Genomic DNA, 26,871 nt, shown 5'->3' with positions numbered 1-26,871 from the left:
CAAGTACTGAAGTGCAATCTCTTTATTGTGAAAGTGTAACCTACAAATGCAGATTTTTTTGGTTACATAACTGCACTCAAAAACAAAAGTGTAAAACTATAAAGACCACTCAGTCCTACTTCTACAAAAACTACAAGTCCACTCAGTCCTACTTCTTATTCTGTCAATCACTAAGACAAACAAAAAGAAAAGGAGTACTTGTGGCACTTTAGAGACTAACCAATTTATTTGAGCATAAGCTTTCGTGAGCTACAGCTCACTTCATCCGATGCATTCAGTTTTTCATGCTTTGTGTGTATATAATAAGATCTTCTGAACTTTCCACAGTATGCATCCGATGAAGTGAGCTGTAGCTCACGAAAGCTCATGCTCAAATAAATTGGTTAGTCTCTAAGGTGCCACAAGTACTCCTTTTCTTTTTGCGAATACAGACTAACACGGCTGCTACTCTGAATTCTACATTTGTAAGTTCAACTTTCATGATATTTGTATGAGGTGAATTGAAAAATATTTTTTTACAGTGCAAATATTTGTAATAAAAATAAATATAAACTGAGCACTGTACACTGTGTTGTAACTGAAATTAACATATTTGAAAATGTAGTAAACAACCAAAAATATTTAAAATAAATGGTATTCTATTGTTTAATTTTTTTTAATTGTTTGACAGCCCTAATTTGAAATAGGAGAGAGTGAAAAAATGAAGCTGTGCATGTAAACAAGCCAAGTGCAAAATAACTACATACTGTACATGTGGCACCACAATTCACACTTTTACTACAGGCCCTGTCCAAAGGCCACAGAAGTCAGGAAGAATCTTTCCAGGGACTTTGACTCACTATCAGCTTCATCCTAAAACCAGTGAAGGAACAGTTCCACGAATTTAGCCACTAGAGAGAGTGTTTTGTACATGAATAGGACCATCATATTGCTAATCTTAATCAGTGGCACAACAGGGTCTAGAGCAGAGGTGGGCAAACTATGGCCCAGGGGACACATTCAGCACCCAGGACCATCCTACCCGGCCCTTGAGCTCCCAGCTGGGGAGGTTAGCCCCCAGCCCTCCCGGCAGCCTCAGCTCACCGTGCTGTCAGCGCTCTGGGTGGCAGGGCTACGAGCTCCTGCCGGGCAGCGTGGTGGCGTGGCTGGCTCCGGCCAGGCGGCACGACTCAGGGGCGGATTTACCTGTAAACACAGGTGCCCTGACACAGGTCCTCCAACAACAGGGGGCCCCAGGGCCAGGCACTCGGGCAGATCAGCACTGGTGCACTCCCCACGGGAGGGGGGGGGCTGCACTGTGAGGGAAGGGGAGAGCAGGGATGGAGGCTCACCTACAGCCTTAGGAGAGCAGGCCGGAGGTGTGGGCGATGGGAGTGCTGCAAACGCAGGTGGAGGACTCTAGAGGAGCAGCGGCCGGCCGCGCAGCCGGCCAGAGAGAAGCAGTGCTTTGAAGGAGAAACCGCCGCTTCTCTCCAGCTGCGCAGTTGCCCCTGCTCCTCCTGAGTCCTCCGCCCATGTTCGCAGGGCTGCATTCTGAAAGGGACTTGGGGGGGGAGGGGGGTTGGGGTCCTGGGGTGGGGCAGTTAAGGACAGGAGGGGGCAGTCAGGGGACAAGGAGCAGGGGGAGCTGGATAGGCTGGAGGTTCTGAGGCAGGCAGTCGGGGGTGGGAAGTCGAAGGGGTGGATAGAGGGCAGGGGCCAGGCTGTGTGGGGAGGCACAGCCTTCCCTACCTAGCCCTCCATACAGTTTTGCAACCACGATGTGGCCCTCTGGCCAAAAAGGTTGCCTACCCCTGCTCCAGAAGCACAGAATGAATCCAAAATACCTGCACTTGGAAGCACTTTTCAAATATTCAAACTGAATTAGGGTCTTTGTTCTCCTGCCCTCTTTCTCAAAATAAATGTATTGTGAGATACTGTTGTGTAATGACATTTAGTTTAATTAATGGGTGAGCAACATAACAGATAGTTCTATTTATCAATTAAAGTCACTCAAGTCTGTGTTTCATCCAATGGAGATTTCAAATCATTAAGATCCAGTGCAATGCACATTGAAGTCAATGGCTGTCTTTTACTGATTTAAATGGTGTCTGATCAGACACCTGGATCCATAAGAATTTTTAGTCAAAATGAAGGGGTTATGTCAGAATCTCTTGTTTATTGAGCAGCAAAAGTTGTTAGGTTTCTTCACAACTTTGCACACATTCTTACTATTTAAAGGGTATAACAGGTGTTAGCTCAGCAGTAGCATTATGCATGGCGATGTGTGAAAATTGAGTTCTGTTTCTCTTCTTGCATGGTCTCACGCAACTTTGAAGCCTACTAGAGAATTGCTTGGTTGCAACTTAGCCTAGTACAATTGAGTGTCCACATTAGGTTTCCTGTTCCAGGTGCACACAGTGTTCTATATCCACACAGAACACTCTCTGCAAATGTTGTGGGACCTGTGCATTGTTGCACCAAACCTGCAGTTCCAGGTATAGTACCCTGGAGTAGTTGTGTAATGTCTGATATTTAAGGCTTGGTTCACTGTTGTGTAGTCATTTACACCAGAGCAAAATGAGTTTAATAGGTTATGAAATCAAATGGTAGTGTTTTACACCCACTTTACATGGGTAAATAATGAAGTAAGGTGCTGGGAAATGGAGAATCAGAGCCTTGATGTCTAGATCAACCACTTCATATTTTGGGTTTGTTCCTTTGCCTATTTCAGATGGCTCTGTCCTGCACAAGGGCTGCTGCAAGCCCAAGGTAAGAAGCGTGAGTTTATTCTTTGAATTCATTTATTCAGACACTTATTTCAATTTTTGTTTGTACTGTTTTGTACTTTGTTCTGTACCTGAGCTAAAGATTTCTTTCTCTATTGTATTTCCCTCTAGGATTCAGAGTTAGGAGTTGACCAGACCAAAGTTCACAGGGAGCACATCCTTCCATGATGTCCAATCTGCCTTCTTCCCGCTAATGCAGTGGGATTCTCAGGCCATGCCGTTGGTTTTTTTGGTGGGGGGTGGAAAGATGAAGAATTAGGGCTGGAGCAGCCTGGAGATGCAAATGGATTTACTTGGGGGGTGGTAAAGAAGGTGGAATAGCTTTGCTGTTAGCCTTTAACTACTAGCCCTCTGTCCTTAGGCTCTTTTTTTCAGATTTCCAGGGTGGGAGCAGAATGGCTACTGCAGCAAAGCCTCAGTAAAGTAAGTACATAGTGCACACATATTCACGTACATGTAGTGGCTGCTGAATAATTATTTCTCTCCATGTTTTTCAGGTGAATTGATGTGGGACATTTAAGAAACAAATTTTCTTATTACAAAATGTAATATTAAAAGTGTTTTCTATTTTATCTTTTCTGTGATTCTCGCTTCCTATCTTGGGGCTTCTGCTGTTGTTTCCCACTTCCCAAATCAGCCTCCTTTAAAGTATAAAGTCAAGAAAAAAAGTTACCAAGAAATTGCTTTTTTCTAGAACACTGCTAGCCATCCCCCCTTAAGTTACATATGTCACTCAGGTACAGTATATTTAAAACACAAACTGATCGCTCTCAGACATCAAAAATAGTGAATCTCGAAACAGAGACTATTGAAAAACTTTATACAAAACTAAGGAACTTGATCCCCACATGATCTCAATCTCCCTTCATTTCTATTTTGTGTTGGCTCATTTTAGGGGCTTCGTACATACTTGAGACATTGCAAGGCCTAGGGAACTATGTATCACACATATGCCACCTTGAAATAGAAGTCTTTTCCTGTATCACCATCGGTTTCTTCCATCTTGCATAGATCAACAGAGTCCTTGTTCACATGAAGGTAGTAGTTCTGATCCTTATAACACTGAAATCTAACTGAATCTTCTTGGTTGTTATGCATGATGAACAGCTGGTTGTCTTGTTCAGTCAACTATGAAAAACATACAAAGTGATGCATGTATAGTAAGGCCTGTGTTTCTAAAAGATATCTGCCATGAAAAGTTAAAATGGAAATGCTGCTAACTTATTTCATTTTTAAAAAAATGTAATATTTTTCCCTTTGTCAGGTGAAGTGCGTCTGTCAGTGCAGAGTCTGAACCTCAGGGAAGACCTGCTCACCTTTAGGACAATACAGAGATAGCGGTGAAAAAACTTTCCTGCCAGGTATCCAAGGCACTGGAGCTGGGTAGGCCCAAACACCTAAAGCAGTCTTCTGCCACCATTAAGAGCAGCAACATTTTTCTCAGGGCCATTTCTTTGCTCAAGACCCTTTCTGTTTTTCATCTTATTCTTTTCTTACCTTCTCTTCCTTTCTCTGCTGCCTTCAAGAACTGCCTCCAGCTGCTAATTTCAGGCCAAAGTTCTAAGAGAGGTGAAGACCATGCCACCGGCATCAGTGAGAGCACCTTCTCAGATGGGACTCATATGCTACACCTACCACTGCCAGACTTACCACTGCCAGACTTACCCCTCCCTTAATGCTTTTGATACCATAATATTGAGAAGAGAAGGAGCAAGACAAAGAGCAACACACAAGTATGGATTTGACAATCTCCCTCCCCCAACCACACACATACTGATGGCATACTATTCCAGGCTCTGGTTCCAGTGAGTCCTCTCAGGTTTCCCATCCCCACTCCTTTAAGACAATCCTAGTAAACACCCTCCATTCTCACGAGGCAGGGGTCTACTATCAGATTGGACACCCTGTATTATTGGAATTGGCTGGCCCTATACTACATGCCATGAGATCCCAACTGCCCAGGTTTTACCCCATGTAGTTCCCTTGGGAACAGTTCCCTCTGACTAAGATCATCCTGACCTGGCATTTCTTTATCTACACCAGTGGAGAAGCAAATTAAAGTGTAGTAGATAACTCTTAAAATTGTCAAAGACTTCAGACCTCTGAAAGCTTTGTCCTTCTCAGAAAGGGAAATTTCTCTCACCCTCTGCTCCTTGGACTTCACTTTTTACTCTGTCTCCAATTCAGAGACTTGTTCCAGAAATGCAAAGGAAACTATTTTCTAGGACTTCTGTCCTAGAAAGAGAAAGTGCTCCCAGGAACATCTTAAAACAGAGGGGAGGAAATAAACAAAACACAACCAACCTTTCCTGCTGTTCCTCTGTTTTCTCAGGTTACCAGAAAGATCAAGAGAGATCTAGTCAAAGTTATCACTCCTTTCTGGCTTAGGAGACATGCTCCTTCACTTGTTAGAAATGGCAGCTGTCCATCTTGGTTTTTTTCCAATTTCTTCAGATCAACTTTTCTGGGATCAGTTCTGTATCTGAACCCATGCAGTCTGAAACTTATTGCCTTTAAATGGAGAGACTGACATTTAAATTTGCCTAGACCTGAAAAAGGACTGTGTAGCTCAAAAGCTTGTCTTTTTTGCCAATCGAAGTTGGTCCAATAAAAGATCACCTTGTCAATTTAAATTTGAAGACCATTAAGTTAACCTGGTTGTGCCTTAGGGTGCTACCATAATATAAATGCTTTTGAGAATAAATTAAGTTGTCTGAAACTTCCATTTTCCACTGGATTAGGATGTCTGTTCAGAGAAAATATGCCAAAGCCACCATACTAATGTATTTTTGTGTGCCCACAAAATATCCATTATCCATTTCTACCTACAGGCCAGTTAAAAACGAGACTTTCTACACTGAAATGTGGTAAGCTGACACCCAATTGCCTGTTCATACATTCACAAGACATTACCATGTTGTTTCATAGTCTTCTACTGATACAGATTTAAGTCTCAAGGTCCTGCAGTGGAGTAGTTCATTCTGAATTTCTGGTTTATGTTTGGTGTCTGTCAACTTTCCTTTTCTGAGTCTACTGCTTGTTATTTCCCAGTAGTTCTGACTTCAGGTGAGTGCACTGCTCTTGACAATGGGACAGTTTTGCTTTCCCTGTAAGTTGGTCTTCTCATAGAGGTATATCCATCAGGCCAGAGTCCCCTCCCTTTTCTTCTTTCTGTTACAGCTGTGATGTGGACTTTAGCTTTTGTACTGGAAGTCTCTGCTGGCTCACATGTCTGGGCTTGCCCAACCGCAGTCCTCTGGAATTACTGTTGTCAAGGTTCCTTCCCCACTCTGAACTCTAGGGTACAGATGTGGGGACCTGCATGAAAGTCCTGCTAAGCTTATTCTTACCAGCTTAGGTTAAAAACTTCCCCAAGGTACTAATTTTGCCTTGTCCTTGAACCGTATACTGCCACCACCAAGCGTGTTAACAAAGAACAGGGAAAGAGCCCACTTGGAAACATCTTCCCCCAAAATCTCTCCCCAAGCCCTACACCCCCCCCCTTTCCTGGGGAAGGCTTGATAAAAATCCTCACCAATTTGTACAGGTGGACACAGACTCAAACCCTTGGATCTTAAGAAACAATGAAAAAATCAATCAGGTTCTTAAAAGAAGAATTTTAATTAAAGAAAAGGTAAAAGAATCACCTCTGTAAAAATCAGGATGGTAAATACCTTACAGGGAAATCAGATTCAAAACCTAGAGAATCCCTCTAGGCAAAACCTTAAGTTACAAAAAGACACAAAAACAGGAATATACATTCCATCCAGCACAGCTTATTTTACCAGCCATTAAACAAAAGGAAATCTAACGCATTTCTAAGTAGATTACTTACTAACTAACGGTTGTAAGGCTGCATTCCTGATCTGTTCCCAGCAAAAGCATTACACAGACAGATGAACCCTTTGTTGCCCCCCACCCACTTCAGATTTGAAAGTATCTTGTCTCCTCATTGGTCATTTTGGTCAGGTGCCAGCGAGGTTATCTTAGCTTCTTAACCCTTTACAGGTGAAAGGGTTTTGCCTTTGGCCAGGAGGGGTTTTATAGCACTGTATACAGAAAGGTGGTTACCCTTCCCTTTATATTTATGACAACTGTGGAGAAACTTCTCTGTATCGTCTATGTTCTAGTCTAAGCCTAAAGATTGACTCTGAACTGATGGATGCACTCCTAGAAGATGACCACCAATTCACAGGTGAGACATCATTACTCTTTCACTTAATGTTAAAAATCAGAAAGAATAGGAGTACAGATAATTGGTGAAATGTAAATGATATCATTTGTAGCAAATGGGATTGAAGCATCAGGGTTGTGCCCCTTGTACAGTTCCACCCCCTGCATAGGTGTGTACACACACCACACATATTTGGCTGGCCACATACCTGCCTGGGGTCAGGAGCTCCACCTGTAATCACTTCCATGCCGTCTTCTTCCACCATATGACCCTCTGTTGTCTTACCATTTGGATTCAAGACCTGTGAAGACAGCCACCAAAATTGGTGTTTCCCTTCCTATTCTGAATTGTATTAACCATGGGTTGTACCGTCAATGGCTGATTAATTCTAAACAAAACTATTCCAATCCCTCTGATGGGAAATTTAAAGAATTTTTAAGAGACTTAGTGACCACCTATACTGCAGAATGAACTGGATGGAGACCAGTTACAATAAGATAGTTCCTCAACTTGGTTCAAAACATAATTCCATCTTGCAGCATAGATGGGACTGAATCATGTTTTTATTATATTCTCATAGTATGTTACAGCCATGGGGATCTAATTATGCCCATTGAGCCCAAGGAAAATGTTTATATCCTGCTGGAGGAGAATAGGGCCCATGAACTTTCTAAGGTTGTCAGTTTTGAGAAACTTAAAACATATTAATTGAAAGCTGGAACCATGTCAGGGAATGCTGAGTTATGATCTGGAACTTCAAAACAGTTCATTTACCAGTGACAACTTGGGGCACAAGGTTCAAATCTTTCTAGATTCTGTGGTACCCATTTCAGACAAAAAAAAATTGTGGACATTTAATCTCTGAATCAGGTAAATCCCTTCTAAGTGCTTGTTCTCCTGTATTTTAATAGGAATGCCTTTACTCATTCTCTCACAAAATGCTTTCCATAGAAAGTGAATTGTAAATTAAAAAGAAACAAAAAATGGTTTTTCAAATTTAACATGAGGAAGTGACACAGGGTTTGCCTACACTAAGAAAAGCAGTCAGGGTTAGCGATCCTGTTTCCCATAGCATACATACCTGTTGACACCTTTTTGCCTCAATTTAGTTGGTTGAGATCCATCTTAGATATCCTCCTGGAGTCAATCAGAACCAGTTAACTCAAGGTTAAAGTTGTTCTCTTATAACACTAGGGTAACCAAACCTTGATTGCTTTCCCTAATCTAGACAAACCCTCAATGGCTTGGAGAACAAAACAAAACAAAAACAAAAAATTCTAATTACACAGGGTAAGAGTAAAAGCATGTTAGCACACAGATCTGTGGTTTCTTTTCTTAGATCAATATTCCTGTCTGAATATTGAAACTCCAGTTTGTCCTGAGAAGAGAATTCCACTCCCAAGCCCTCCTCTTTCACATGGAGTACTTTATTCCTCTTTTCCTCCCTTCTCTTCCTGCACATCACCTCCTGTTGCAGCAATCTCTCCCTCTCTACAGGAAGCTAGAACCTAGCTTCCCACACTGGGCTCTAATGATGTGCTACGAAGTACTAACATTTGCTTTCTAGCTTACTCGATGCTTTGTATGCACTTTGTATTCTAAATCTCAGAGCATGCCATATATACACAAGTGTGCTCTGAGATTTAAAATACATTACCAAGAATAGCAGTGAAAGAGATAGGAGGCTGTCAGCATCCAAACACCAGAGCTCAGCATAAGCAGCTGAGCTCTGATTTCCTTTAACAGGAGCAGAAAGGGACTTGGGAAAACTGAAAAAGGATGAAGAAAGGCAAAGACGATTTGATGAAAAGATGAGGGGCAAATATACTACTTCTTACCTTCAGGTACAGTTGTTTCTTATTCTTGCCCAATAGGAGAAAGTTATTTTTTGATCGCTGGGTCATGGTCACCAAATTTTTACAACGTTTTTTAATTCTGTTTCTGGCCACTGGAGCTAAAGTATAAATTTAAAATACAGACTCTTTTTGTGAATTGAAACATAACTAGAAAATCTTCTGCAGAGGCAATATTCAGTTTTCACTGTATACTGATAGACACAAGAATAACAACACGCCTAAGCACTCCAGATATTGACCATCTTTGTAAAGTACTTTGGGATCTACCAAAAGCATATAACACAACCATGGCTTTATATCCTCCTTATAAAAATGAATGACACCATGGATTCTGAGTCATTCATGGGATGGTTGGATTGACTCCTATTTGAAATGACGTTCTCTAAATAGCATAAAAACGAGGGAAATAATAGGGCAGTGCGAAGTTTTAACTAATTCTAACAGTAAGTGAAAAATATCCATTTCTGTTGGCCATCTCAAGACCAAAAACAAGGTTTAGATTAAAAAACTGGGAAAACTAATAAATAAGGATCATAAGCAGAAAGGATATGAACCAAGAATACCTTCTACCAATCTATATGAAATGGAAGACTGAAATGAGGGGTTGTTGATAGGCCAGCTGCAGGAATTACCAAATAGGGATCCCACAAATAATACAGTTCTTTCTTTAAAAGGAATTCCTATAGTAAATAGAGTATGGCTAAGTCCAACCAGGTCAGGCAGTATTTTTTCTGTTTAGAATATGTCTGTCCCCATAGTATCACCGTACCTTTACAAGTTCTACAAGTCAGTGCAATTAAAGAGATTTTTTTGTTGTTGTTCTGGAAAGCTTTGTACTCTTTAAAAACCATTTGGCGTCAGTGGACCAAATTCATCCTTTGTGCCATCCAATGAACCTCCGACTGGCTGGTGTGCACTTATGGGAGACCCCTGGAAGGAACTATGTCTGAGTCAGCCTTCTGGGTATTTTAACTACATGGAATCCCTCTAAAAATCCTTGGTAGACTGTGGGGCACGTTCTAGCACAGTCTATTTATATGCAACTACATCTAAATAAAGATAATGGCATTTAGATGGACTAAATCTGCAAGAAGAAGGAATAAAATACACCATTTAGTTGTACCTCAGCAGGTAAATTATACTAATTTGAAACCTGGGAGGATATCTCCTGTAACGTGCAAGATATTTCAAGTTCTTTATCCTTGTGTTATACCCTTTCACTCGATGGGCCAAATTCAGAAGTGATGTGCAAATTGCACATCAATGAGTTCAACTGCATGTAAGGAAGCCATAAGACTAATTCACATTCCAACAGGCCAGGAGAGAGAAATGTAGCAATAAAAACAGATGATAGGAGGATGTAAGTTAAAGGAAGCCATCTCCTGCTTTAATCCTCACTTTTCATCCTCCTTCCAGCTGCCCAAATGTTTGTAACACCACCTAAGACTCCCATACACATTGGAATTCTGGTGTAAGCAGATCTAAGGGAGTCTAATTTATATATCACCTTTGAATATGTTTGAAGCTTGACCATGAGCTTGGAAGCCAAGAACTTGTTGTAAATGTAGCACTGCCTCATTGAATGCTGGAATTAAACAAATCATTCAAACTCTCTTAGCCCACCTATAAAGTGGGTTTAATAAGGACTTCCTTACCTAACGAGCATGTTTTGGTAACTAATATTTGTATAGCGCTATATAAGTGCTAAATATTATTAATGTTCTGAATATTAATGTTAGTCTTAGCAGTGCTTTGTTACTACAATGATGAGCATTATAGAAAACCTTAAGATAGACAGGAATCTCTAAGATCAGTAACACCTTCTTGTTGCATTACTAACCCCCTGTATTTCCCTTGAAGGTCCATCAAAAACCTTTTCAAAACCAAAACTCTAACAAACAAATATAGTTTTGCTCTCAGGGCCACAGTAACCAAAATCTTACCACAGTTATTCAGTTTGTTGCTTGTGAATATGTCTAACCATGCAATATCTAAAATATAAAGAATATTTTTGCAATTAAACATACATAGGATGCAAACTAAGAATATTTTTTAAAAGTATTCTGCAAAAACTCAACATTCAGTTTTCCTGGAATATTCAGTAACAATAGGAGTCAGGCTTCATTTCCTTCTAATTCTTAACCACGGTTTTGCATTCATATACACTTACAATGGCCTTATCAGCCACTTGCAGAGTAGGTGTAGCTACACAGGACAATGAAAAGGCAGGCTGTGCCGAGGCTGCAGTGTGTATCTGCACGCAGCAGTGAAAGGCTCTGACAGGGGAAAGGCAGTGGGGGAAAGGCTCAGCAGTAGGGAGCTGCTGGCCTTTTCCCACTACCTCCCCCTTGCCAGAGCCTTTCTCCACTGCTGGAGCATTTCACTGCAGTGGGGAAGGGCTCTGGGGAAGGGCTCTGGCAGCAGGGAGGCAGTAGGACACTACGTTGCTAAAAGTAATGTAGAAGTGGGAGGCCCTCCTTAGGCATGTAGGCAGCCATGTATACCCTAAGGTCCTGGTCTTTCTCCACTAGCTTAAGCAGTGCCTCGCCATCTACCCTGATGTTCTAGCTGGGCATACAGTGTCTGTACTCTATATGCTGCCTTAAGTGTAGGCCTACTTAAATGGAGTTGTGTACCATTTTTGTCCTGATATCTGTATTGGGGAGGAGGAGAGTATGACAATTGTATTTATTCACTTTCTTTTATAACAGAATAAATCCTTGAAGATAGAGGTTAGTAGTGCAGTGAGAGACTAATCTGAGTTTTAAGCACCAGTCTAGTAACAAGGGGCCAAATTGTGACTAACTCTTATGTGAGTGTATAATGGTAGGAAGGTAGCTTGTGCCCCACCTTGCATTCCCCACTCAGGGCCTGGCCACAGTTGCAAACACTGTGCTCCTCCAGCTGTTCAGAGTTACAAACGTTGCACCAGCCCCTCCAAAAGTCTGTGGCTCCTCTCTCTGCAATGGCAGACCTGGTCAGTGTGGAGGGGAGCACATGCTGCTCCCTTCTCCATCATGGTGCAGCAGGTCTGCTTCCTGTGAGCTTGGATGCCTCTTAGAGCTTCTGTTGCGGTGGTGCAGCTCTAGTAGACATTGTGGAGCTGTAGCTAGGAGACACAACTTAACCCTAACTACGCAGGGATTGCTGACCAGCAGCTGACAAATTGGTCACCAGATAATGGGAAACCCTCCCATACACATACATGCAAATTCATATTTAAAAACTAATTATGGGCCCCATTCTCCACAGCTTATTTTCTCAGTATAGAAACTCAAGTTCCAAATTGCAGAGTTTCCCTGGAATACTTCCCCTAGCCCTATCTGTAGAAGAGTCCAGGAGTTCAGTGCTGTAAATCCACAGATGTCCCCAGTCAGGTTGGGTCTTCAGCAGTCCACTGGGCCTGACTCCCTTCCCTAGCTCCTTGCATTACTTGACAGCACATCTTGACTGTCATGGTCTTCTTCAACTGCCAGCTCCCTCTAGATCCCCGACAATGGGGGCCTTCTGCTGTACAGAGGTAGGATCAGATACAGATCCTCAGCTGGAGTAAATTGACATAGCTCCCATGAGGCAGGAGTTATGCTCAATTACCCAGGTAAGGTGCTGGCCCTAGGTCTGCAGTGTCTTGCACTGTATAGATCTGCAGTTTGAGGAGGGGAGGGCATACAGCGAAGAACAGCTTCCTCCCAAACTTATCCCAATTCTGGAACCCTGTCAAATTCCCATTCCACACCTCCTCCGCCATGATCTAGGATTGTAAGCTCCTCTCTGTCCGTGGAAGTCGAGGGCAGCATTTAGCTCTATATTTAACCCCTCAAAACGGATAAACATTCAGGGAGAGGATTGTTTTACCCTAGGAAAAAGGTAAAATAAAAGGAGTCTTGAGTATTTACTGCTTTTAACCTGTGAAGCACATTAGAGGCACACATAGCGCAACCAGTGCTTCCACTCCCTTCAACACATTGGGGCTGCTCAACTCAATCATTATTTGTATTTTCTCCCTCTACCATTTCCTCCCCCAAAATGTCTAGCAGCTATTCTTTGAATGCTAGCTGGGGTGCCATTTTTGTGCATTGATTAGAGAAGCCCAGTCACAGGTCAGGAAGGAGTTAAATATGGCCACACCTCAAAGTTTCTGTATCTCCTTTTATTTCTCCCTGCAGTCTTCCCAAATGATTGCAATCCAGTAGGTGGAGGGGGGAGAAACAAACATGCTTTTACTCTAGTGGCCAATAAACAAGATAATCTACTTTTCATTTAAAATTATACTGTTCTTACTTTAAGCCTGTACTAGTTGTTTTTGTTCTGTAACTACCAAAGCATCGTACTAGTGGGATCAAATGTGTCTAATGCTGACTGATAATACAGAGTAAGTGAAAGCAAGTACATGGAAATACATAGAAGTGTCCCGTTAGACAATATATATTATTTTGATATAGAAAGAGAAACTGTACCTTCAGTGGATTGTGAATCCTCAATTGATATTTTACAATGACCATACTCGTCTAAATCAAAACGCAGCGTTTTTGAGTCCCTTGTCAGTATGTAACATTTCTTTCTGTCATAGTGTTGGTATGCTAGTCACAAATGAATTTCAGTTAGTTCTGCTGGTCACAGAAAAATAGAAAGGTTACCTAACAGAATATTCCTATGGCAACCCCTGAAAAGTAGAAAAACTAAACAAAGTCTTAAAATACAGCCACGGGCAACATGAATGTAACAGAGTGGGCTCAGGCAGATATGATTTTGGGTTTAACTAAACTTCAGTCATCTTTTTTTTTTTTTGCCTTTGTAATGACAAAATCAAACCCAATGCTAACTTTAGTTTTAAATTCACCACCTGTAGGAAATAGTAAAAGACAGAAATGGCTTGTCAGTAGGGGCTAAGCCCCACCAATAATGTCACACAACAGTATAGAATGGCTGATGTACCTCAGGGTGCAGAACCACCTGCAGCCATTGCGGGCTACTGGAGATACTGAAGCTACTCCAATCCCAGAGGCTATCCCAGGGAATGTTGGGAGACACCTGCTGCTGCAGCATACAGGTTGCAGGGCAAAGTGGGAGGAGGCACAGAGCACGACTGTCTGCTCTACAGTTGCCAACTTTAGTTGAACGAATTCCTGGAGATTTTCTCACATGACATAATCTTCAATTGAAGATTACGCTTTCATTCCTGGAGATTCCAGGACAATCCTGGAGGGTTGGCAACCCTACTCTGTTCCAGCTTTTCCGAAGTGAACAAGTAGGTGGAAGGCTCTGAGCCTGGTGGTTGTGATGGGTGTCAGGAAGGAGGTGGGAGAATGCTTCTCGTCCTGAAAGTGTGTGTGTGTGTGTCCTAAGCCTCAGAGTGTCAGCTGTGCAAAGGTTGAGGGCCCAAGGGGTTGGTGGATAACTGTGTTGCAGGAAGCCGATGTGATTTGGGTAGGGCGACTAGACAGCAAATGTGAAAAATCGGGACGGGGTGGGGGGTAATAGGAGCCTATATAAGAAAAAGACCCAAAAATTGGGACTGTCCCTATCAAATCGGGACATCTGGTCACCCTAGTTTGGGGAGCATGAGGCATAAAGAAGTTGCATTAGTAGGGTTGAATCCAAGGTGGAATGGAGTCCGTTGGTGAATGAGTGTGTGGGTGAACTGGTCAGGTGTGTTGGGGTGAGAGACAGTAAAGTAAGAGCTAGATTGGATAGGGAGAGGTTTGGATTTAGAAAACAGCAAAGGGGTCAGGGAGGGATACAGAACTATTTTCTTCCACCTTGTGTTTCCCTGAGAAGTGTCCCAGTTTTCCATTCTGAAAGAGAGAGGAGGTGAGCTAGAAAGAGAGACCACCTATTCTTTCTTCCCATTTTCCCACTGCAGCAAAACACATCCCTGTAGCCTCCTGAGCCTAGTGCTCCAGTTTTGCACTTTGAAAATAAGATCCATCTGCAAAGTAGTGGCCTGGGGTGTTACCTGCAGCTCCAGCACTTATTTTGGGGACCAACCACCACTGGTGAAAGACCCCAAATCTTCCTAGGTAAGTGCTACAAGGAAAGGTATTTGAATTCTAGGAAGCCCTAGTCCTGGGAACAGGATACAAATAAATGTTAGGTTTCAGAGTAGCAGCCATGTTGGTCTGTATCCACAGAAAGAACAGGCGTACTTGTGCCACAAGTACGCCTGTTCTTTTTGCAAATAAGTATTAAAATCAAACAGTTATTTTAAAGAGAGAAAGGAGCAGAATGCAATGGATCATGGCAAGGAAAACCCGATTATCCTCAATCTGAGGCATCAGTGATATAGTAGGTCAAACTGGAAACTGGCAAGAGCATAGAGGTATTGCTGAAACTGCTCAAAAGGGGGGTGGATAACAGAGCATGTGCTTTACTTGATTATCCTCCTCAGAGTTTCACACCTTGGTGACTTGAAGGTCAATTAAGGATGAAGAGACATACACACAGCCAGCATCAGGGGAAAGAAATGTATCACATTTCTAAACAAAGTCCAACATGCACACTTCTTTCAGTCTCTCGTCATACCTTTCTTTTGGGGTATATTGATACTCAGCACATCAGACAAATGAGAATAACGTCCAGAAAGGAGAGTGCAAGCACTGATTGAAAATACTGGGGCCAATCCCATTAATCAATGGGAAAGTAGTTTTTAAAATAGGTTTCCAATATTAAAACCCAAACTAAAAAGGGGTAGAGGTCTGTGAAGAGTTTGTGTACATACCTTAGAGCTCTGTTGATTTTACAGCTGGTCTGTGGCTAGCATTTTCTCACCCTCTACTAAGGTAAGATGTTTGTTTACTTAATACTGGCCGAGTCTATACTAAACACAGTCCCAAGACAGTCAGACATTTCATGACAGAGGCACCAAGTCTCATCTGTCCTATATCATACCCTATACTGAATAGATCTCCAGTGCCATGAGACATCAGGAGAATGATATGTAATGTGTAGGGGGACCATGGCATTGAATACGAGGTTGGGTGAATTAAGCAGCATCTTCTTGGGCTTGACTTAATGCTTTGGAATACAGGAGGAAGGGGGTGTTACTAAGTTGGACAAAATGTAACTTCAGAGCCAGCACAAGATGAAGAGTAAATGAGTACCATAAGGTAACATTGATTTTTCAGTGCTCTGGCCAGAACATAAGGCAACTGAAGGAACAGGGTAGAAACAGGAAGCTTTCAGGGGATCCAGAAATGCAGTGGGAATTAACGAATTGTGCTGAGAATACTGGGTTGAATTCACCATGGCATTACTCCAATTATACACTGATTTAACTATAATGAAACCTCTGTTTTTGCTAGAGTTGTGAGGGTACAATTGTTTCTGGGAACCTTTGCTGATGCTTCTACCCTCTTTGTTTAAGGTAAACAGGAACTGAGTACACACATAGTGAATAAACAGACTAGGAAAGCATATGGTGAGTGCCTGCCTCCGTCACTTCTCTTCCTACAAGGAATTGACCTGCTCTAGACATTTCAAGTTCTACTTTTGGTTCTGGGACAGGTCTCAGGACACTGATATGACAGGAAGTGCATTTAGACTTGTTGTTTTAGTAGTGAGCTTTGTTTTGGTGTGTGTAGGGAAATGTTTGTTGCTGGAACCGGTCATTTTTAGGCTGCTCCAGATACTTAAATAGGATCTGGTCCAAGAGGTGAATATAGCTGGACTGCTTGGTAATAGTGACCATAATATAATTACATTTAACATTCCTGTGGTGGGAAGAACACCTCAACAGTTCAACACGGCGGCATTTAATTTCAGAAAGGTGAACTATGCAAAAATGAGGAGGTTAGTTAAACAGAAATTAAAAGGTACAGCACCAAAAGTGAAATCCCTGCAACCCGCATGGAAACGTTTTAAAGACACCATAATAGAGGCTCAACTTAAATGTATACCCCAAATTAAAACACACAGTAAAAGAACTAAAAAAGAGCCACCGTGGCTAAACAAAGTAAAAGAAGTACTGAGAGGCAAGAAGGTATCCTTTAAAAAGTGGAAGTTAAATCCTAGGGAGGAAAATAGGAGCGTAAACTCTGGCAAATTAAGTGTACAAATATGATTAGGAAAGCCAAAAAAAGAATCTGAACAGCTAGCCAAAAGACTCAAAAAGTAATTAAAAAAAAATTCTAAGTACATCAGAAGCAGGAAGCCTGCTAAACAACCAGCGGGGCCACTGGATGATCGAGATCTAAAGGAGCACTGAAGGACAATAAGGCAGTTGTAGAGAAACTAAATGAATTCTTTGAGTCAGTCTTCACTGCAAAGGACATAAGGGAGATTCCCACACCTGAGCCATTCTTTTTAGAGGACAAATCTGAGCAAACTTAATAGGAGTTGTAAGTCTGCATTCCTGATCTGTTCCCGGCAAAAGCATCACACAGACAGACCAACCCTTTGTACCCCCCGCCTTCAGATTTGAAAGTATCTTGTCCTCTCATTGGTCATTTTGGGTCAGGTGCCAGTGAGGTTATCTTAGCTTCTTAACCCTGTACAGGTGAAAGGGTTTTGCCTCTGGCCAGGAGGGATTTTATAGCACTGTATACAGAAAGGTGGTTACCCTTCCCTTTATATTTATGACAGGGGTATTGGTTTTCATAACCATTTGTCCCCATTACGAGTGGCACTTGTGGGGATACTGGGAAACTGGAGTGTCTAACGGAATTGCTTGTGTGACTTGTGGTTAGCCAGTGGGGTAAAACCAAAGTCCTCTGTGTCTGGCTGGTTTGGTTTGCCTTAGAGGTGGAAAAACCCCAGCCTTAGGCTGTAACTACCCTGCTTTAAGCAATTTGTCCTGAATTGGCACTCTCAGTTGTGTCCCACCAAAGCCAGCATCGTTACACATGTATTAAATGTATTGGTGTATGATTTGATCATATTCTGCCAGCCACCCTTTTTGAATGGCAGAAAGGAATGGCCTAATGGGTCATTTGGTAAAGATGTATCAGCCAGAATCTGTGTCTGTGCTGATTTCAAAGGCAGTGACAGACCTTAGAGGGTCACCAACTTGTTGTAGGTTTAGCATTTTAAAATAAGTAAAAGAATGCAAGGATTGTTTTTCTTTTGCATTGCAATTTGATGTTCCTGTTCAAAATGTCCTATGTAAATTAATTTTGTTGTGTGTGTGAATGAGGAATGTGTGTGTTAAGAGATAAGTGTGAAGGCCATCGCTGAGCCAGATGTACGAGGGAGGAACCAGAAACAGACGCAAGGGCGCCAGGAGGTACAACATGTCCCTATTGAAATGTCAGAGGAGGGCAGATTGACGACTTTAAAGATGAGACAGGCACCTATCAATGGGGACAACATAGCTGTGATAAAGAATGAGAAGGACAATTTAAGAAAACAAGCACTCGTCAAATTACAATTGATTACAGCATAATGGTGCAAAACTCATTGGTCCCAGTGAAGGAAAATCACTATATAAACAGGGTGCCTTGCCATGAAACTTTGGGTTCGTCCTGCCAAGACTTCCCCGGAGCATCGTGTTGCGACCAATGGAACCCAGCTCCTCCCTACCAGTGATCAACCTAGCTGGCCACTAGGTTGATCCAAACTCTGGACTGGTAACTGTAACATCAGTTGGTGGGACAGTGTGTTTGTGTGTGCGCGTGGTGTGATTGAATGTATATGCTAATTGTTGTATCTTCAATAAACGCGGCGTATTGCCTTTTCCCCTATAAAAGATCCCGTGTGCTTCTTATAAGCATAACATGCCCACATCTTGAACACTGTGTGCAGATGTGGTCACCCCATCTCAAAAAAGATATATTGGAATTGGAAAAGGTTCCGAAAAGGGCAACAAAAATGATTAGGGGTATGGAATGGCTTCGGTATGAGGAGAGATTAATACAACTGGGACTTTTCAGCTTGGAAAAGAGACAACTAAGGGAGCATATATGATTGAGGTCTATAAAATCATGACTGATATGGAGAAAGTAAATAAGGAAGTGTTATTTACTCCTCCTCATAACACAAGAATGAGGAGTCACCAAATGAAATTAATAGGCAGCAGATTTAAAACAAACAAAATGAAGTATTTCTTCACACAACACACAGTCAACCTGTGGAACTTTTTGCCAGAGGATGTTGTGAAGGCCAAGACTATAACAGGGTTCAAAAAAGAACTAGATAAGTTCATGGAGGATAGGTCCATCAATGGCTATTAGCCAGGATGGGCAGTGATGGTGTCCCTAGCCTCTGTTTGCCAGAAGGAGGGAATGGGCAACAGGGCATGGATCACTTGATGATTACCTGTTCTGTTCATTCGCTCTGGGGCACCTGGTATTGGCCACTGTTGGAAGACAGGATACTGTGCTGGATGGACCTTTGGTCTGAGCCAGTATGGCCGTTCTTATGTATTTCTGTGCTGAATGTCCTTCTCAGCCTGTTTTCTGAGGCCATTCAGCCCAAATTTCAGTACTGAATTCAGTCCTGAATTTTGCTTTGCACATTACCTCTCTCAGGCACACGCTTTAGTTATAGTAAAGAAAAGTTTACCTTCACATTTACTTGATGATTTCTTTAGGTTTTGATATTTACGTGTAGTTTCCTGGTCCACTGGTATCCGAGACGCAGTTGATTTTTTCTGTTTATTTTTACCACACCTTATTTGTCGTTTTCTAATCTTCACCTCGGAAGGCTTTTGGAATCTTGAGCGCAATATCATTGTTGAAGACACTGGAAAATCCTGGTAATCTGTCTTGAAACTCTCTTCTAGTCCTAAATATAAATGATAGTTCAGTCACAATACTTTGCATTAGAGATTAGAACCAGTTTTTATTTTGCAAAGATTGTTAACATATTGACTTCTCAAGTTTTAACAATTGAGATAAAGCTGGGGTAAATTTAGTAAATTGTTGCTTGCTTATATTTTCTACTGTTGTAGCTGATATTTATGTGCCAAATGCGCTAAAGATTCATGTGCCTCTTCATGATTCGGCCATCGTTCCAGAGGAACGCTTCCATGCTGATGACGCTTGTTAAAAAAAATAATGTGTTAATTAAATTTGTGACTGAACTCCTTGGGGGAGAATTGTATGTCTCCTGCTTTGTTTTACCCACATTTGCCATATATTGCATGTGATAGCAGTCTCGGATGATGACCCAGCACATATTCATTTTAAGAACACTTTTACTGCAAATTTGATGAAAATGCAAAGAAGATACCAATGTGAAATTTCTAAAGATAGTCACAGCACTCAACCCAAGATTTAAGAATCTGAAGTACCTTCCAAAATCTGAGAGAGACGAGGTGCGGAGCATGCTTTCTTTTTGAAGTCTTAAAAGAGCGACACACTGATGTGGAAACTACAGAACCCAAACCACCAAAAAAGAAAATCAGCCTTCTGCTGGTGGCATCTAACTCAGATAATGAAGTTGAACACGCATCGGTCAGCACTGCTTTGGATCGTTATCGAGCAGAACCCATCATCAGCATAGACGCGTGTCCTCTGGAATGGTGGTTGAAGCATGAAGAGACATATGAATCTTTAGTGCATCTGGCACATAAATATCTTGCAACACCAGCTACAATCGTGCCATGCGAACGCCTGTTCTCACTTTCAGGTGACATTGTAAATAAGAAGTGGGCAGCATTATCTCCTGTAAATGTAAACAAACTTGTTTCTCTTAGCAGTTGGACTGAGTGGAGTTGTAGGCTCTAAAGTTTTACATTGTTTTATTTTTGAATGCAGATTTTTTTTGTACATAATTCTACATTTGTAAATTCAACTTTCATGATAAAGAGATTGCACTACAGTACTTGTATGAGGTGAACTGAAAAACATTTTTTGTTTATCATTTTAACAGTGCAAATATTTGTAATCAAAATAATATAAAATGATCACTGTATACTTTGTATTCTGTGTTGTAATTGAAATGGATATATCTGAAAATGTAGAAAAACATCCAAAAATATTTAATAAATTTAAATTGGTATTCTATTGTTTAACAGTGCGATTAATCACATTTAATTTTTTTTAATCACAATTAATTTTTCTGAGTTAATTGCATGAGTTAATTAATGTGATTAATCGACAGCCCTACTAAATAGTAAAGTCAAACTTGTCTGGATTAAAATCTGAGAGATCAGTGGTTACCATGGAGCCTATTACATCAGAGCTGACATGCATTCTAGCATGAAGTCCAGCATGAAGTATTGCAGTAGATTCCTAAAACTGAGTTTTAGGAGTCAGACTGAAAACATCCCACAGAGTATATAGGGAAGTATACTGTTGGCACCACCCTGGTGGCACCAAGCATGGCGTCATGTTGGTAAGGGGTCAGGTGGCATTCATTAACTGTAATATTGGAAACTATCAACCATACTGCCATCCAAAAAGCAGAAGTGTCTGTTGGGGCTGAAAAGTGAAAATGGCACGTTACCAGAGTTGTTACTATACAACATCAGCAAGCCTAGGTGGCTTTTTGTCCTAGGTACAGAAGGAAAGAGATTATTTAGGATTTAGTGCATCAGTGGCCACAATGCTGTAGCCAATGTGGTTTCTTGAAGAACGAAGTATGTAGTGTGATTCAGTGGCAAAATCCAGACCTTAGTTTCATTTTCCTATATATAAATTGGTGATAAATAATGCTTACTTACCTGCCCCAGTGGTAAGAATTGTGTATCAATAGACAAAACCACTTGATGAGTGTTAAGCCTCACACAGCACTGGCCAGAACAGCAAATGCTGTGCCTGGAAAGTATACTGTCTGCACTAAAAGAGAGTCTTACTGAACAAGAGAGGAGCATGTCTGCAACTTCTAAAATTGGGAGAGGTAAACAATGACAATTTAAATGACTATCTGTTCCTATTTGGCATGAAGATGATGGTGATGATGAATGTATCAGCTCAGCTTCCTTATAAAGTATCCAAGAAGAAGTCCAAAGCAACCCCTCATCACAAGACAGAATGGGCAAGATCCAATGTGGCCACATCCCCATGAGCTTTCAAGCTCCATTTTTTTAACCTTATTGATATTTTTTGTGTTTGGTGCTGTGGCGCACACCTGTAATCCCAGCTACTTGGGAGGCTAAGGCTGGCAGATCGCTTGAGCTCAGGGGTTCTGGGTTGTGCTGTGGTATGCCAATCAGCTGTCCAGTGCCACTGACAGCTTGGCCAGTGGGTGGCTGAAGGACTGGCTACAACACCACGAATGGAGTGTTGTGATTGCGCTCTGTCTGTGAGGGCTGATGGCCCAATTGATCAAGGTGATATTGTTTGTATATAAAATAAACAAAACTAAATGAAATACCATATAAATAACAAAATTCAATGTTCATTTGTAAAACCTGAAACAAAACAAACCCTGAACATTGATACCTTGCATAGTGGTGATGCAAGGTATCAATTATTAAAGTGACTAAACAGATAAAATGAGAACATACCCTAGGAATATCAGAGACTAATATATACTAAACTGAAAAAGTATGCAGTAGGTTCATGTGTGACCAGACATCCTCATTTTTTCCCCAAGCATTTCTATTAGGCCAAATCATTTTTTCTATTGCTGCAACAGAAGAGAGCTCGCTAAGCCAATCTGTGTGAGAGAGAGGAATTGCAGATTTCCATTTTCTCAAATTAACTCTTTTGGCCACTAAAAATTTACTGCAACTTCTTAATGTTAACTACAAGAGGCCACAGCAATGGTTCCCTAACCCACCCAGCAATATTGTTAATCTATCCAACTATACTCTTAGCCCAGCAGAAGAATCTGTCCTATCTCGGGGCCTGTCCTTCTGCCCCTCCACCCCCACGAACATGATACAGTTCTGTGGTGACCTAGAATCCTATTTTTGACGTCTCCAACTCAAGGAATATTTCCAACACACCTCTGAACAACATACTAATCCACAGAGACCTTCCTACCAACACTACAAAAAGAAGGATTCTAGGTGGACTCCTCCTGAAGGTCGAAACAGCAGACTGGACTTCTACATAGAGTACTTCTGCCGATGTGCATGGGCTGAAATTGTGGAAAAGCAGCATCACTTGCCCCATAACCTCAGCCGTGCAGAACACAATGCCATCCACAGCCTCAGAAACAACTCTGATATCATGATCAAAAAGGCTGACAAAGGAGGTGCTGTTGTCATCATGAATAGGTCGGAATATGAACTAGAGGCTGCTCGACAGCTCTCCAACACCACTTTCTACAAGGCATTACCTTCTGATCCCACTGAGGGTTACCAAAAGAAACTACAGCATTTGCTCAAGAAACTCCCTGAAAAAGTATAAGAACAAATCCGCACAGACACACCCCTGGAACCCTAACGGGGGATATTCTATCTGCTACCCAAGATCCATAAACCTGGAAATCATGGGCGCCCCATCATCTCAGGCATTGGCACCCTGACAGCAGGATTGTCTGGCTATGTAGACTCCCTCCTCAGGCCCTACGCTACCAGCACTCCCAGCTATCTTCGAGACACCACTGACTTCCTGAGGAAACTACACTCCATCAGTGTTCTTCCTGAAAACACCATCCTGGCCATTATGGATGTAGAAGCCCTCTACACCAACATTCCACACAAAGGTGGACTACAAGCCGTCAGGAACACTATCCCCGATAATGTCACAGCAAACCTGGTGGCTGAACTTTGTGACTTTGTCCTCCCCCATAACTATTTCACATTTGGGGCCAATGTATACCTTCAAATCAGGGGCACTGCTATGGGTACCCGCATGGCCCCACAGTATGCCAACATTTTTATGGCTGACTTAGAACAACGCTTCCTGAGCTCTTGTCCCCTAATGTCCCTACTCTACTTGCGCTATATTGATGACATCTTCATCATCTGGACCCATGGAAAAGAAGCCCTTGAGGAATTCCACCATGATTTCAACAATTTCCATCCCACCATCAACCTCAGCCTGGACCAGTCCACACAAGAGATCCACTTCCTGGACACTACAGTGCTAATAAGCAATGGTCACATAAACACCACCCTATACCGGAAACCTACTGACCTCTATTCCTACCTACATGCCTCCAGCTTTCACCCAGACCACACCACACGATCCATTGACTACAGCCAAGCTGTACGATACAACCGCATTTGCTCCAACCCCTCAGACAAACGCCTACAAGATCTCTATCAAGCATTCTTACAACTACAGTACCCACCTGCTGAAGTGAAGAAACAGATTGACAGAGCCAGAAGAGTACGCAGAAGTCACCTACTACAGGACAGGCCCAACAAAAAAAATAACAGAACACCACTAGCCATCACCTTCAGCCCCCAACTAAAACCTCTCCAACGCATCATCAAAGATCTACAACCTATCCTGAAGGACGACCCATCGCTCTCACAAATCTTGGGAGACAGGCCAGTCCTTGCCTACAGACAGCCCCCCAACTTGAAGCAAATACTCACCAGCAACCACTCACCACACAACAGAATCATTAACCCAGGAATCTATCCTTGCAACAAAGCCCATTGCCAACTGTGCCCACATATCTATTCAGGGGACGCCATCACAGGACCTAATAACATCAGCCACACTATCAGAGGCTCGTTCACCTGCACATCTACTAATGTGATATATGCCATCATGTGCCAGCAGTGCCCCCTGCCATGTACATTGGTCAAACTGGACAGTCTCTACGTAAAAGAATAAATGGACACAAATCAGATGTCAAGAATTATAACATTCATAAACCAGTCAGAGAACACTTCAATCTCTCTGGTCACTCGATTACAGAACTAAAAGTTGCAATTCTTCAACAGAAAGACTTCAGAAACAGACTCCAACGAGAGATTGCTGAATTGGAATTAATTTAGGCTTGAATAGAGACTGGGAGTAGTTGAGTCATTACACAAAGTAAAACTATTTCCCCCTGTTTATTCCTCCCCTCCCCCCACTGTTCCTCAGATGTTCTTGTTAACTGCTGGAAGTGGCCCACCTTGATTATCACTACAAAGGGTTTTCTCTCTCCCCTCTCCCCTGCTGGTAATAGCTCATCTTAAGTGATCACTCTCCATGCAGTGTGCATGATAAACACCCATTTTTTCATGTTCTGTGTGTATAACTCTCCTCACTATATTTTCCACTGAATGCATCCGATGAAGTGAGCTGTAGCTCATGAAAGCTTATGCTCAAATAAATTGGTTAGTCTCTAAGGTGCCACAAGTACTCCTTTTCTTTTTGGTATTACCCATTCATTCCTAAAATACATGAGCTTGGAGAAGGAAAGATAGCACAGTTAATGTTTGAGAGAGCACTGAATATGGTGTTCCAAAACACATGCACTTTTTTGACAGGTATAGAGGATGTGTGAAAGATTGGCTTGGGACTGTTTACATCGCAACATTCAGTATGTTGCCAATCTAGCTTTCAGCAAATGTTCTGGAATCCAGTAGTGCCTGTTTAATATCTTGTTCTGGAAGAATTGCAAGGATAAAGAACTTGAAGAATATTTCAAATAATGCCAGATATTCTCCCATGTTTCTGTTGTCATGATAAGGCTAAGTTCTTTTTCCCATTTTTCTTGGAGACTGAGAGTGAGAGGGTAATGCAGAGTTGGGGCGTGGGGTCTGGGCTGGAGCAGACAGTTAGGGTGCAGGGGACAGACTCTGGGAGGAAATTGGGGTGCGGAGGACAGGCTGGGGCAGGATGAGGGGTGCGGAGGATAGGCTCTGGGAGAGAGTTTGGGTGCGGGGTCTGGGCTGGGGCAGGGGGTTGGGGTACAGGAGGGGGCTCAGGGCTGGGGCTGCAGTACAGGGGGTGACAGCTCTGGCTAGGGGCACGGGCTTTGTGGTGGGATGGGGCTGGGGATGACTAACTTGAAGTGCAGGCAGGCTGCCCCAGGGCTAGGGCCAGAGAGGAGAACTCCCCCCAACCCTCTCCCGCCAGCAGTAGCAAGCTCCGGAGGAGGAATCCCCATCTTCTCCCCTACCCCACCCCGGCAACACACTTACCTCATACCACTGTCACTGCACGTGCTGCTCCTAGGGCCCCTCTCAGGTCCAGGAAGCCCCCTCACCTCCCGCTATGGCGGGTGCCAGGGGAGGGGGGGGGAGAAGAGGCTGCCATCACATGTGGCCTCCTACCCTGCTGCTGCCCCTCACTGGGGGTGGGGGATGGGGCTGCTCCTTGCCCAGTGTGGGGCAGGAGTGGTGGCTGCGTGGCGGGGGGAGAAGGGGGGAGGGGAGGGTGTCACAACACTCACCCAAGCCCCAGCTGCTCAGGTCCAGGAAGGCCCCCCTCCCTCACCTCCCCTGTGGTGGGTGGGTGGTGGGGGGGGAAGGGGGAGCTGCCATTACATGTGGCTTCCTCCCCTGCTGCCTGTCACCGTAGCCTCACGGGGAACGGGGCTGCCCCTTACCCAGCATGGGACAGGAGCGGTGACTGTGGGCTGGGGCAGATCAGAGGGTCAAACACTCACCCAAGCCCCAGCAGCTGCTCAGGTGAGTCCGGTCCACTCCCGACGTCTCCCAGCTGGAAGCCCCCTTGGTGTTGCCTCCCGGTGGGTGCTGGGGCGGGGCGAGGCGGGGCGGGCTACCAATCATGCGTGTGCCCCCTCCCGCTCCTCAGCTGCGGCGGCAGCAGCCACCTGCCCCAGCCTGCCGCCGCCGCTCCCCTGCTGCAGCCTCGCCGTGGGCAGCCGCAGCGGCCGACAGCTCGGGCGAGGGAGAGCAGCGCGGAGCGGCACGGCACGGCACGGCAGCCGCCCGCTTTCAACCAGGCCGGGACGCTCTGGGGCCCGGGGGAGGCGCGCAGGCGGGCGGGAGCCGGGGGACGCTCCAGGCGGGGCTGCGGGAGAGACCCGGCTCCCAACATTGGTGGGGCAGAGTCCCCGGCCCTGAATATGCCTGGAGCCCGAGCTCCCGCGGCCCGGGCCCATCTAACTCCCCACTCCTGTTTATCCCTCATTAGGGCTAGCCCACCCTCCCTGTGCAAATAGGCAGGCTAACTGGCTTCTCGGACACGTACTGACCTTTTCATGGGGTGTGGGCTGAGCACCTCATCGCTCAATGGCTTTAGCTGAAACCTCTTTCTCCAAGGTAATGCCCATAAGGACATATTTACAGTCTCAAATGCCGCAGGAGCGCTTGAGTGCTTTCGCGCTG

The 26,871-nt window shown here is 43.4% G+C and overlaps 1 protein-coding gene across 7 annotated transcripts; it reads right to left on the bottom strand.

The window, feature by feature from the left end:
* Positions 1-433: 433 nt before the first annotated feature.
* On the bottom strand, positions 434-26,871 carry LOC140911718 (uncharacterized). 7 transcript variants are annotated; one of them, XM_073345299.1, is made up of 8 exons: positions 26,739-26,871; positions 19,296-19,517; positions 13,256-13,378; positions 10,742-10,789; positions 8,781-8,896; positions 7,151-7,243; positions 3,726-3,896; positions 434-3,409 (listed from the first exon to the last, which is right to left on the bottom strand). In XM_073345299.1, exons 2-8 carry the CDS (start codon positions 19,462-19,464, stop codon positions 3,338-3,340), a joined length of 792 nt encoding a protein of 263 aa, XP_073201400.1. In that variant the 5' UTR covers positions 19,465-19,517; positions 26,739-26,871; the 3' UTR covers positions 434-3,337. The 7 variants fall into 7 exon arrangements, with proteins under 7 accessions (XP_073201400.1, XP_073201395.1, XP_073201401.1 ...); XM_073345294.1 differs by lacking the exon at positions 26,739-26,871 and adding an exon at positions 26,187-26,634; XM_073345300.1 differs by lacking the exon at positions 26,739-26,871 and adding an exon at positions 25,720-25,880.

This window comes from Lepidochelys kempii, chromosome 5, assembly GCF_965140265.1.
Source record: "Lepidochelys kempii isolate rLepKem1 chromosome 5, rLepKem1.hap2, whole genome shotgun sequence".
NCBI lineage: Eukaryota > Metazoa > Chordata > Testudines > Cheloniidae > Lepidochelys > Lepidochelys kempii.
Note: the sequence above shows the minus strand (reverse complement) of the source record. Positions and strands in the feature narration are given on the sequence as shown.